This window comes from Salvelinus fontinalis, unplaced genomic scaffold (genome assembly GCF_029448725.1).
Source record: "Salvelinus fontinalis isolate EN_2023a unplaced genomic scaffold, ASM2944872v1 scaffold_0170, whole genome shotgun sequence".
NCBI classification, from domain to species: Eukaryota; Metazoa; Chordata; class Actinopteri; order Salmoniformes; family Salmonidae; genus Salvelinus; species Salvelinus fontinalis.
Window position 1 is genome coordinate 147,667 of NW_026600379.1, and position 14,029 is coordinate 161,695.

Consider the following 14,029-nt stretch of genomic DNA (forward strand, 5'->3'; position numbering starts at 1 on the left):
ATATGGGCGTTCATGTTACGTCGCGATGGAGGGGCCAGTTGAATAACTCCCTCGGGCAGATAACGTCGGTATCCCAGTCGTGAAGGCCCAGTGGGGCTCCGCATCGGCAGTAAAACGGGTCCGGATAGGTGATTGTAGCCCAGGAGTGGCTGATGGAACTCTTCAGCTGGCTAGCTCCGGGATAATTGGTGTTTGCTCCGGAATTGATGTTAGCCAATAGTCACTCGGATAGCAGCTAGTTAGCTGCAAGATCCAGGTGTAAATGTCCAGAGCTTGAGGTAAAAATCCGGGGATATGGAGAGAAAATAGGTCTGGTATGCTCTGGTCTGAGTCGCGTTGTACAAAACTGGCAATAGTTTTCCGAGCTAAAGGATAACTGATAAGCGCTAGCTGTGGTTAGCTGAACTACTCACGTTAGCTTGTGAGCTGGCTAACTACTGGCTAGCTTCTGTTGTAGATTTCGGATACGAGGTGAATAATACCTTTGAGGAGAAAAAAAGCAGATCCGCACCACATTTGGTGAGGTAGGTTGCAGGAGAGTGTTTTGAAGTTGAGTTTTTAAGAAGAAAAAATATATATATAAAAAGAAATGCGAAGAAAAATATATAAAAAATATATACACGGGACAGGACGAGGACAAAGGACATCTGACTGCTACGCCATCTTGGATTCGACATATCATTACATACAGTATAGAACACCATCTAGAAGACATATCATCACATACAGTATAGAACACCATCTAGAAGACAGAGACATATCATTACATACAGTATAGAACACCATCTAGAAGACATATCATTACATACAGTATAGAACACCATCTAGAAGACATATCATTACATACAGTATATCCTAGATGACATGTAAAAATCCTTACTTTATATTTCCTGTACCACGTTCCATGACAGTAGCCTTATTACTGGTTAGGGTTACGGCTGCTGGTACAGTGGAAGAATGAGGCATCACAGTACCTGTTACACCACTGTACTAACAGAACCAATTACACACCAATAAACACACTGTAATGTAAAGAGTTACATCATTCTCAATGATCAGTCTATACATCCAGTATTCATTTCACCTACAGTACATTGTATCCATTTCAAGTCCCCCTCCCCCCATTGTAGCTAATTATCTAGAACACATTGTACAGTTTTACAACCACGTATGAGTTATTATGGACGCTTATAGTTAGTATCACAGCATATCAGTTTAAGACATTACAACATTCATTAAAAGCATTATAGATATGTACTTCATAGAAACTGTTACCCTTTATATATTCTAACCACTCTATTTCATTTATTCCATATTAAAGGTCCTAACCTGGGAACTAAAATATTTGTCTCCTTCTCAACTTTGCCTGCAGTTTTCTCTCTCTCCCTTCCTTCCTCTAACCCCTCCCTCTCTCACTCTCTCCCTCCTTCCCTCCCTCCCTCTAACCCCTCCCTCTCTCACTCCCTCCTTCCCTTCCTCTAACCCCAGCCCTCTGGCAGAACCAGAAAGTCCCTCCCCTTCACAAACTCACTTCTGTGGAAACGAAACTGATCTGTGTCTCTGTGTCGTCTGTCTGTGTGAGAGTGAACAACCGTCAAAATGGCTCAACAGGGAAATCTTCTGGACCAGGACCAGTTCTGTTGTTCTGTCTGTCTGGATCTACTGAAGGAGCCAGTGGTTATTCCCTGTGGAGACAGTTACTGTAGGAGCTGTATTGAGGGCTGCTGGGATCAGGATGTTCTGAAAGGGGTCTATAGCTGTCCTCAGTGCAGAGAGACCTTCACTCCAAGGCCTAATCTGAGGAAAAATAACATGTTGGCTGAGCTGGTGGAGAAACTGAGGAAGACAGGACTCCAGGCTGCTCCCCCTCCTGCTCTGTGCTATGCTGGACCTGGAGATGTGGCGTGTGATGTCTGCACGGGGACCAGAAAGCAGAAAGCCCTCATGTCCTGTCTGGCATGTCTGGCCTCTTACTGTGAGACTCACCTCCAACCTCACTATGATTCTTCTGCTTTGAAGAAGCACAAGCTGGTCAAAGCCACCGCACAACTACAGGAGAAGATCTGCTCTCATCATGACAAACTGCTGGAGGTTTACTGTCGTACCGATCAGCAGTGTATCTGTTATCTGTGTACAATGGATGAACATAAAGGCCATGATACAGTTTCAGCTGCAGCAGAGAGGACTGAGAAACAGGTAAGACCAGAACAACTTGTTGGAGACTGCCTGATAAACAAAGAATTAAAGATACAGTAGGAACTAAATCTGTCTGAATATGAGAGAATTCAAATGAAATGGATCCACAAATATGAACACAAACCTTGAGTATATAGATATGTTAACCCAGATTCTCCAAATGTATCACCATTTTCTAAACTCAAACACTATTATCATTCTGAATGGCCAAAGTTCAGTCTCAACCCCTTGATACATGTAGGCTTACCATAAAAACTATAATCATTCACATAGCAACATAATATCATATTGTAAAGGGACTTCCTCAGGATTGTAGACCTTCCTCTCTATGGGTCGTATGTCACATTACTATACTATTGATCTACGGGACTAATAAAGCTTGATAGCTCATTGAAGAGTGATTCTCCACAGAGGCAGCTGGGGATGAGTCAGCAGAAGGTCCAGGAGAGAGAGAAGGAGCTGAAGGAGCTCCAACAGGCTGTGGAGTCTTTCAAGGTGAGTATTGTTGACCAGAGGAGACACACCATTTCACTTCTCTCCTCCAATCAGAGAGAGGGAGAGGCGTCCCTATCCAATCCCACTGACCCCACTGTTGGGAATAGGCTGTCTGGATCCCTTTCAGAGAATTGACTGTTTAATGTAACCGACTGGGCTACCTCATCACATAACCATGAGTAACCATGACCGACTCGTGTCCCCTATACATTAAAATCTCTCTCTCTCTCTCTTTCAATTTTTTTTAAATTTTTACCCCCTTTTTCCTCCCCAATTTCGTTGTTTCCAATTGGTAATTACAGTCTTGTCTCATCGCTGCAACTCCCGTACGGACTCGGGAGAGGCGAAGGTCGAGAGCTGTGTGTCCTCCGAAACACGACCCTGCCAAGACGCACTGCTTCTTGACACGACGTACATCCATCCCGGAAGTGTCGGAGGAAACACCGTAAACCTGGCGACCTGGTCAGCGTGCTCTGCGCCCGGCCCGCCACAGGAGTCGCTAGTGTGCGATGAGATAAAGATGAGACAAGGATTTCCCTGCCGGCCAAACCCTCCCTAACCCGGACGATGCTGGGCCAATTGTGCATCGCCCCATGAGCCTCCCGGTCGCGGCCGGCTGCGACAGAGCCTGGGCTCGAACCCAGAATCTCTGGTGGCACAGCTAGACCACTGCACCACCCGGGAGGCCCCGGAGCTCTCTCTCTCAATTTAATTCAATTCAAAGGGCTTTATTGGCATGGGAAACATATGTTTACATTGCCAAAACAAGTGAAATAGATAATAAACCAAAGTGAAATAAACAATCATGAATGAACAGTAAACATTACACTAACAAAAGTTTTAAAAGAATAGAGACATTTCAAATGTTATAATTCAAGTGCAAACAGAGTGAGCCGTGCGCCAGACTGAGTTCTGGAGGAGAAATGGAAATGAATGAGGGAGAGTTAAGTGAGGTAGAAGGTGTGGTGAAGAGTTCAGAACCAGAGCCTGGCATCAATGGACATGATAAAGAAGAATCTGGTGCAGTAGGAGTTACATTGTTGGAGAAAGTGGATCCATACCTTTTGGCAGATCCATTAGTGGTTTCAGGGTGGGTGGGAAAGGAGTTGGGTCCAGTAGGAGTTACATTGTTGGAGAAAGTGGATCCATACCTTTTGGCAGATCCATTAGTGGTTTCAGGGTGGGTGGGAAAGGAGTTGGGTCCAGTAGGAGTTACATTGTTGGAGAAAGTGGATCCATACCTTTTGGCAGATCCATTAGTGGTTTCAGGGTGGGTGGGAAAGGAGTTGGGTCCAGGAGGAGTTACATTGTTGGAGAAAGTGGATCCATACCTTTTGGCAGATCCATCTGTGGTTTCAGGGTGGGTGGGAAAGGAGTTGGGTCCAGTAGGAGTTACATTGTTGGAGAAAGTGGATCCATACCTTTTGGCAGATCCATTAGTGTTTTCAGGGTGGGTGGGAAAGGAGTTGGGTCCAGTAGGAGTTACATTGTTGGAGAAAGTGGATCCATACCTTTTGGCAGATCCATCTGTGGTTTCAGGGTGGGTGGGAAAGGAGTTGGGTCCAGTAGGAGTTACATTGTTGGAGAAAGTGGATCCATACCTTTTGGCAAATCCATTAGTGTTTTCAGGGTGGGTGGGAAAGGAGTTGGGTCCAGTAGGAGTTACATTGTTGGAGAAAGTGGATCCATACCTTTTGGCAGATCCATTAGTGGTTTCAGGGTGGGTGGGAAAGGAGTTGGGTGCAGTTGAATCAGTGAAGGTAACCTGTAGTGGACTTGTGATATTTGTTTTTGTTTCTTATGACCAGAGGGAGTGGGCGCTCCGTGTCACGCAACTTGGGTCAAGATCTGAGGAACTGAGGAACATGGGAAACAGATGTTTACATTGGTCAGGATCTGCTTCTTGCTTTGCTCTTAGGAACACCATTTAAAGGAGTGATTTTTAAGGAGTTTCAGGTGCAACGTTTATGGTTTGTAGACAAAAGGAAAGATTTATATTTTATTTTATAGTTTACGTGAGTCATTTAGCAGACACTCTTATTATTATTTTCCAGTTTGGTCCTAAGAACAGGTTTTAGTGGTAAAATAAAAAGGTAGACATTTTTTGGTGCCATTTAGGGGAAATGTAATTCTAAGGATCATTCCAGTCAGAAGAGGCTCTGTGAAGGTTCGTTTCAATTCATTTGCTATGGCCTCGCTAGTGTTCCAGCTCAGACAACGTTCTTTGGCCGTTTTGACTCGTTCTATTGTCCAGCCTACTAGGACTCAGGGGGCAGAGGCTGGGTCTAGCTCTGCTACGGGGCAGGCTACTGGAGGGGGTACCAGGAGGGAGGTGTTCTGTACCTGTCTGTCCAGGAGGGAGGAGAGTAGAGCAGGACCAAGAGGTGTTCTGTACCTGTCTGTCCAGGAGGGAGGAGGGAGGAGAGTAGAGCAGGACCAAGAGGTGTTCTGTACCTGCCTGTCCAGGAGGGAGAAGAGTAGAGCAGGACCAAGAGGTTTTCTGTACCTGCCTGTCCAGGAGGGAGAAGAGTAGAGCAGGACCAATAGGTGTTCTGTACCTGCCTGTCCAGGAGGGTGGAGAGTAGAGCAGGACCAAGAGGTGTTCTGTACCTGTCTGTCCAGGAGGGTGGAGAGTAGAGCAGGACCAAGAGGAGTTCTGTACCTGTCTGTCCAGGAGGGGGGACAAGACCTGGTGGACCTGGAGAGCAGGGTGGCATCATTCTGACCCAATGAGGTGCAGAGGCTACTGTAACTACTCTCTCTCTCTCTCTCTCTCTCTCTCTCTCTCTCTCTCTCTCTCTCTCTCTCTCTCTCTCTCTCTCTCTCTCTCTCTCTCTCTCTCTCTCTCTCTCTCTCTCTCTCTCTCTCTCTCCCACCAGCGCTCTGCACAGGCAGCAGTGGAGGACAGTGATCAGATCTTTACTGAGCTGATCCGCTCCATTGAGAGAAGGAGCTCCTGGAGGTGAAGGAGCTGATCAGAGCCCAAGAGAAGGCTCAAGTAAGTCAAGCTGAAGGACTCCTGGAGCAACTGAAGCAGGAGATAGCTGAGCTGAGGAAGAGAAGCACTGAGCTGGAGCAGCTCTCACACACAGAGGATCACATCCATTTCCTCCAGGTAACTAAACTGTCTTGTTACATGTGATATGAAATTAACTTCATGTGAAACTATTCATCTACATCATTATGTTGTCCTGTCTGTCTCTCTGTCCGTCTCTCCCTCTCTCTGTCCGTCCCTCGTCCCTCTCTCTCTGTCCCTCTCTCTCCCTCTCGCTGTCCCTGTCTCTCCCTCTCTCTCCCTGTCCGTCCCTCTCTCTTTGTCCGTCCCTCTCTCTGTCCCTCTCTCTGTCCCTGTCTGTCCCTGTCTCTCCCTCTCTTTGTCTCTGCCTCTCTCTGTCCCTGTCTCTCCCTCTCTCTCTCCGTCCCTCTCTCTCTGTCCGTCCCTCTCTCTCTGTCTCTGTCCCTCTCTCTCTGTCCATCCCTCTCTCTCTCTCTGTCCGTCCCTCTCTCTCTCTCTGTCCGTCCCTCTCTCTCTCTCTGTCCGTCCCTCTCTCTCTCTCTGTCCGTCCCTCTGTCTCTCTCTGTCCCTCTCTCCCCCTTTTTCTCTCTTTCTCTCTCCAGAGTTATCAGTCTCTCTCCAGTATCAGTGTATCTTCAGACTTACCCAGCATCGTTGTCGGTCCTCTTCAGTATTTTGGAGATGTGAGTAAGACTGTGTCTGAACTGAGAGAGAAACTAGAAGACTTCCTTAAAGGAGAATGGACCAAGATCTCCACTACAGGTGTGTTGAAAACAATAAGAACATCAACTTTAGACCATTGAAAGTTCCCTACTAGTCATATACATGTGGAATATGGTCTGATGATAACATTCCCTCTCTCTGTCAATGTGTTTGTGTGTCTGTAGTGAATATAGTGGATGTTGTACTGCCTCCAGAGCCCAAGACCAGAGAACAGTTGTTACAATGTGAGTCTCTTTATTGTGAAGTAACTAACAGTCTTTTTTTACTGACACTCCTAACAATCCCTCTAGAAATATATAGCAATAGTAGATCTAATCAAAGACTGGGTATCTATCTGACTCATATTTCTCTGATTTGATCTCTGCTGTGCTCTAATCAAAGACAGGGTAGATACAGTATCTGACTTAACTTATTGTTCTGACTCCCCTCATTGGTCTCTGCTCTGCTCTTCTCCCAGATTCCTGTCAGCTCACACTGGACCCAAACACAGCGGGCACACGCCTTTCTCTGTCTAAAGGGAACAGAAAGGTGACCTATACAGTCCAAGTCCAACCATATCCTGACCATCCAGACAGATTCACCAACACGTTGCAGGTTCTGTGTAGAGAGGGTCTGTCTGGACGCTGTTACTGGGAGGTGGAGTGGACTGGTGATGTTGATACAGCAGTCTCATATAAAGACATCAACAGAACAGAGAGAGGTGGTGGATTTGGATACAATAACATGTCATGGAGTTTAGATTGTTCTAGTGATGGTTATTGGTTCATACAGAATAATGTTGAGACTAAAGTATCAGGCCCTCAGTCCTCCAGAGTAGGAGTGTACCTGGATCACAAGGCAGGTACTCTGTCCTTCTACAGTGTCTCTGACACAATGACCCTCCTCCACAGAATCCAGACCACATTCACTCAGCCCCTTTATCCTGGGTTTTATCTCTATAATAGTACTGCTGAGCTGGTTAAACTGTAGTAGGGTCCACATAGATACTAGTCATGCTGGTGTAGTCTATAGCTGAGCTGGTTAAACTGTAGTAGGGTCCACATAGATACTAGTCATGCTGGTGTAGTCTATAGCTGAGCTGGTTAAACTGTAGTAGGGTCCACATAGATACTAGTCATGCTGGTGTAGTCTATAGCTGAGCTGGTTAAACTGTAGTAGGGTCCACATAGAGACTAGTCATGCTGGTGTAGTCTATAGCTGAGCTGGTTAAACTGTAGTAGGGTCCACATAGATACTAGTCATGCTGGTGTAGTCTATAGCTGAGCTGGTTAAACTGTAGTAGGGTCCACATAGATACTAGTCATGCTGGTGTGGTCTATAGCTGAGCTGGTTAAACTGTAGTAGGGTCCACATAGATACTAGTCATGCTGGTGTAGTCTATAGCTGAACTGGTTAAACTGTAGTAGGGTCCACATAGATACTAGTCATGCTGGTGTAGTCTATAGCTGAGCTGGTTAAAGTGTAGTAGGGTCCACATAGATACTAGTCATGCTGGTGTAGTCTATAGCTGAGCTGGTTAAACTGTAGTAGGGTCCACATAGAGACTAGTCATGCTGGTGTAGTCTATAGCTGAGCTGGTTAAACTGTAGTAGGGTCCACATAGATACTAGTCATGCTGGTGTAGTCTATAGCTGAGCTGGTTAAACTGTAGTAGGGTCCACATAGAGACTAGTCATGCTGGTGTAGTCTATAGCTGAGCTGGTTAAACTGTAGTAGGGTCCACATAGATACTAGTCATGCTGGTGGTGATGGTCCCCAGATGTGATGATTCATTCTGCTCTGTTTTATCTACAATGATTTAACTGATTTGATCTTCAGAAGATGTTATTAATTATAATTCAATGTTTTCATATTTTTGTAATTGCAATGTTTTAATCTTGCACATTTCCATGAATCATGATGTCTGGTGTTGATGTATATTGGTTGTCATTCAGAACCATTGATATGTTTTCTCAGTTGGTTCTCTGTCTCTATGTAATTCTCCTCAGTATCATTGATCAGCTTGTTGGTCCTAATTGATGTGTTCTCTGTCACCTGGAGCTGCATGGAAAATGGTCCAGGAACTAAAGGACAATTCAGGACTAGTCAGCCGACTACAAGCTGGTATCACTTACTTTCTACTAAACTATATGGACTGGTTTCCCAGACACAGATTAATCCTAGTCCTGGACTAAAAAGTATGTTCAATGTAGATGTCCAGGAAACCGTCCCTAAATGTGTCATCGTTCATCCTCCCATACTGCTCAGTCCAGCAACATTAAACCTGTCCAGCAGGTGGTGCTATTGACCAAACAATAAAACCAGCAGGTATCTTGACTTGCCACTCAGTATATCAGTAATGTTCAGAATAGTACTTTAATATCATTGGAGATTGATGGTCTTTTTAATCCACTATCCAGAGTCAGGAACAGATGAAGTTAGGTCTGCTACTGTTCAGTGATTAAATATGATTTATGGTGATGGGAAATAATAAAAAACACTCAACTTCATCTAGTAATAGTTTTCCTTTGTTATTTATTCCAAGGTGTGTCTTTAACTTGTAAATGTATTGTGTGGAGGTGAGCTAGTGGTGTGGCTGATAGAATAGAATGAAAAGGGAGGAGGGGAGAGGGGAGAGGGGAGGAGTGAAGGGCTGTTCAAGAAACCAGATGAGGAAGAGGAAGATGTTCAGGGGAATTACTCTCTCTGTTCCAAATGGTTCCCTATTCCCTACGTAGTGCACTACGGTGCTTCTGACCAGGTCTAAAGTAGTGTTCTACGTAGGGAATAGGGTGTAGATTTATTACAATATCATGCTTTAGTGTTTGGCACAACAATATATTAGATCTCCACCCCCCCACTTCCTGTCTGTCATCCCCCAGTTCTGTTAAGACTTCCTCTCATTGAACTGGGCCTCATTCTAAATGGTCACTTTGTATTGATAGTCCATACTGGTCTTTACTATGGTTCTACATACAGTACCTGTATTGATAGTCCATACTGGGCTTTACTATGGTTCTACATACAGTACCTGTATTGATAGTCCATACTGGACTTTACTATGGTTCTACATACAGTACCTGTATTGATAGTCCATACTGGGCTTTACTATGGTTCTACATACAGTACCTGTATTGATAGTCCATACTTGTCTTTACTATGGTTCTACATACAGTACCTGTATTGGTAGTCCATACTGGTCTTTACTATGGTTCTACATACAGTATCTGTATTGATAGCCCATACTGGTCTTTACTATGGTTCTACATACAGTACCTGTATTGATAGTCCATACTGGTCTTTACTATGGTTCTACATACAGTACCTGTATTGATTTTTTATTATAGTTTTTATTTTACATTTATTTAACACAACATTAAACAACACTATAAACACACATACAGTACAACAATTACATATTACATTAAAAACACAAACATCTTGACTAAAAACAGCTGGCCTAAAAACAATTACAATCTTCTATGATATATACATCGATCAGGTGTTTAAACTCCAACGAAACTAGATCATCACATTTTAAAATGTTCAGGAGAGATTTCCAGGACCACGGAGCTGAGTAACTAAAACTATTTCTACCATGACCTGTTATAATTCTTGGTACTGTTAGAAGCAAATGAGAATGGGAGCGTAATTGATATTTATTTACTGACCTGACTAAAAAAGAACAGAGATAAAATGTCATTTTACCCAACATGGCCTTATAAATCAGTGTCTACCAGTGTTTAAGCCTACTCAAGGTCAATGACGACCAGCCAACAGCGCTGTAGAGATCACAATGATGTGTTAGACGTTTCTGATTTGTAATGAACCTGAGGGCTGCATGATACACTGAATCAAGTGCTCTCAGGATAGTGGCTGAGGGCTGCATGATACACTGAATCAAGTGCTCTCAGGGTAGTGGCTGAGGGCTGCATGATACACTGAATCAAGTGCTCTCAGGGTAGTGGTTGAGGGCTGCATGATACACTGAATCAAGTGCTCTCAGGGTAGTGGCTGAGGGCTGCATGATACACTGAATCAAGTGCTCTCAGGGTCGTGGCTGAGGGCTGCATGATACACTGAATCAAGTACTCTCAGGGTAGTGGCTGAGGGCTGCATGATACACTGAATCAAGTGCTCTCAGGGTAGTGGCTGAGGGCTGCATGATACACTGAATCAAGTGCTCTCAGGGTAGTGGCTGAGGCCTGCATATATATAACATCACTACAATCTAAAACCAACAGTAATGTACATCGTACCAGCTCCTTCCTTATCAAGTTCTCCACATGAACAGTGAAGCTCAGCTTGTCATCAACCCACACACCCAAATATAGGTACACTTTGACCTGCTCTATAGTATGTCCAGCCATTGTAGCAATGACATGATTAGTAACATGCCTGGCATTTGAAATTCAGAACCAGCTTCAAATCATACAGATTCTGTTGTATGATGTTAAATGCTCTTTGGGCATTTTCAAAAGCTAAAGATAAACTACTAAAGATAAACTACTAAAGATAAACTACTAAAGATAAACTACTACCACTTGAATAAAGAACAGTATCATCTGCATTAAAATGAACATCCGCTGTTTCATTAAGATCCCCAATGTTGTTGATATACAAAATGAACATCCTCTGTTTCATTAAGATCCCCAATGTTGTTGATATACCACCTCCACCTTTCAGGAGAGGCAGTACAGACGATGTTGATATGGGTCGATAGTTGTCAAGTAGTGAAGGATCTCCACCTTTCAGGAGAGGCAGTACAGACGATGTTGATATGGGTCGATAGTTGTCAAGTAGCGAAGGATCTCCACCTTTCAGGAGAGGCAGTACAAAAGCAGATTTACATAACTTGGGGATTTCCTTCACGTCAAGCGTGAGGTTAGAAATATAGGGGAGAGCAATGATGTCAGCAGCCAGGTGTAGGAAGCGGGGGTCTAGTTCATCAGGGACAGGGGATTTTGTTCTATCAATTTATTTCAGGGCTTTACACACTTCTGAAACAGAGAAGGATGAGAAGGAGAACCTGGTGAAGGAGTGTACAGGGGTGTCAGGGATGAGAAGGAGAACCTGGTGAAGGAGTGTACAGGGGTGTCAGGGATGAGAAGGAGAACCTGGTGAAGGAGTGTACAGGGGTGTCAGGGATGAGAAGGAGAACCTGGTGAAGGAGTGCACAGGGGTGTCAGGGATGAGAAGGAGAACCTGGTGAAGGAGTGTACAGGGGTGTCAGGGATGAGAAGGAGAACCTGGTGAAGGAGTGCACAGGGGTGTCAGGGATGAGAAGGAGAACCTGGTGAAGGAGTGCACAGGGGTGTCAGGGATGAGAAGGAGAACCTGGTGAAGGAGTGCACAGGGGTGTCAGGGATGAGAAGGAGAACCTGGTGAAGGAGTGTACAGGGGTGTCAGGGATGAGAAGGAGAACCTGGTGAAGGAGTGCACAGGGGTGTCAGGGATGAGAAGGAGAACCTGGTGAAGGAGCGCACAGGGGTCTCAGGGATGAGAAGGAGAACCTGGTGAAGGAGTGCACAAGGGTGTCAGGGATGAGAAGGAGAACCTGGTGAAGTAGTGTACAGGGGTGTCAGGGATGAGAAGGAGAACCTGGTGAAGGAGTGTACAGGGGTGTCAGGGATGAGAAGGAGAACCTGGTGAAGGAGGGCACAGGGGTGTCAGGGATGAGAAGGAGAACCTGGTGAAGGAGTGTACAGGGGTGTCAGGGATGAGAAGGAGAACCTGGTGAAGGAGTGTACAGGGGTGTCAGGGATGAGAAGGAGAACCTGGTGAAGGAGTGCACAGGGGTGTCAGGGATGAGAAGGAGAACCTGGTAAAGGAGTGCACAGGGGTCTCAGGTTAATTCACAGGGGGGGTTTAACATTTTTAAATAAACTGCCTGCATCTATAAAATGCTGATTCAAGGCTTTCAGAATGGAGCTTCTCTCAGTTACAACCTGAGTGTCGACCAACAATAGTTTGGGAAGCTGTGAATCTTCTGTTCACTCCAAACCTTTCACTACTTGTCAAAATGTGGAGGGATTATTTAAATGATCTGAAGTAGATTTCAGGGAGTGGTCTGCTTTCACTTTTCAGATCATAATGATCTGTAGTAGATTTCAGGGAGTGGTCTGCTTTCACTTTTCAGATCATAATGATCTGTAGTAGATTTCAGGGAGTGGTCTGCTTTCACTTTTCAGATCATAATGATCTGTAGTAGATTTCAGGTAGTGGTCTGCTTTCACTTTTCAGATCATAATGATCTGTAGTAGATTTCAGGGAGTGGTCTGCTTTCACTTTTCAGATCATAATGATCTGTAGTAGATTTCAGGTAGTGGTCTGCTTCCACTTTTCAGATCATAATGATCTGTAGTAGATTTCAGGGAGTGGTCTGCTTTCACTTTTCAGATCATAATGATCTGTAGTAGATTTCAAGGAGTGGTCTGCTTTCACTTTTCAGATCATAATGATCTGTAGTAGATTTCAGGGAGTGGTCTGCTTTCACTTTTCAGATCATAATGATCTGTAGTAGATTTCAGGGAGTGGTCTGCTTTCACTTTTCAGATCATAATGATCTGTAGTAGATTTCAGGGAGTGGTCTGCTTTCACTTTTCAGATCATAATGATCTGTAGTAGATTTCAGGGAGTGGTCTGCTTTCACTTTTCAGATCAAAGCCACACCCATATTTCTAAGACGTTTAAAAGCCATCCAATCATCCGCTGAGCCAGACCCTCTTGCTTTAACCCACATAGCATTTAGTTCCCTTATGATTTTAGTAAGTTCCTCAGTAAACCAAGGCTTCTCTCTGCCCTTAATCCTGAATGTATTTAAAGGGGCCTATTGCATACATCCTGGAATACGTTGTGGAAGTAAGAAAAGGATAATTCAACATCAGGGATTAATTATATTCCATTCAATGCTGGATACATCATGTAAAACACCTGGAGTATCAAACAGCTTCCTGTGTCTTTTCGTAATGACACGTGGAGAATGCTCAGGAATTTGACCATCTCTCACACAGGAAATAGCACAGTGATCACTTATGTCATTTGCAGAAATACCAGAAGCATTAAAACGATGAGGAGTATCGGTTAAGATCAAATCAATCAAAGAGGATTTCAGAGGATCCTTTATATTGAACCTGGTGTTGACAATCTGAGTGAGATTCTAGGTTTTGTATAGAATTTAGAGATGATCAGAGCTAGATGTTAACCATCCTGATTCAGATCACCCATCAGGACAAAGTCAGAGTTGACATGCTGTGATAATCTGAAAATACAATCCAGAGAGCCAGCAGGAGCAGATGGTCTATAACAACAAGATACAACAATATATAAACAGAGCAGATGGTCAATAACAACAAGATACAACAATATTTAAACAGAGCAGATGGTCAATAACAACAAGATACAACAATATTTAAACAGGAGCAGATGGTCTATAACAACAAGATACAACAATATTTAAACAGGAGCAGATGGTCTATAACAACAAGACACAACAATATTTAAACAGGAGCAGATGGTCAATAACAACAAGATACAACAATATTTAAACAGGAGCAGATGGTCAATAACAACAATATTTAAACAGGAGCAGATGATCTATAACAACAAGATACAACAATA

The 14,029-nt window shown here is 44.1% G+C and overlaps 1 protein-coding gene and 1 pseudogene across 2 annotated transcripts; both read left to right on the top strand.

Moving 5' to 3' along the window:
- The first annotated feature begins 1,545 nt into the window (after positions 1-1,545).
- LOC129844071 (tripartite motif-containing protein 16-like) lies at positions 1,546-7,467 on the top strand (annotated as a pseudogene).
- LOC129844074 (uncharacterized) lies at positions 2,851-5,562 on the top strand. Of its 2 annotated transcripts, none has more exons than XM_055912441.1 (2): positions 2,851-5,023; positions 5,054-5,562. In XM_055912441.1, the coding sequence occupies exon 1, from the start codon at positions 3,615-3,617 to the stop codon at positions 4,620-4,622; it is 1,008 nt and encodes a 335-aa protein (XP_055768416.1). In that variant the 5' UTR covers positions 2,851-3,614; the 3' UTR covers positions 4,623-5,023; positions 5,054-5,562. The 2 variants fall into 2 exon arrangements, with proteins under 2 accessions (XP_055768416.1, XP_055768417.1); XM_055912442.1 differs by having other exon boundaries at positions 5,113-5,562.
- Positions 7,468-14,029: the final 6,562 nt, after the last annotated feature.

Excerpts from the sequence above, each read along its gene's own strand:
- LOC129844074 (XM_055912441.1), top strand. The coding sequence starts at position 3,615 with ATGGAAATGAATGAGGGAGAGTTAAGTGAGGTAGAAGGTGTGGTGAAG.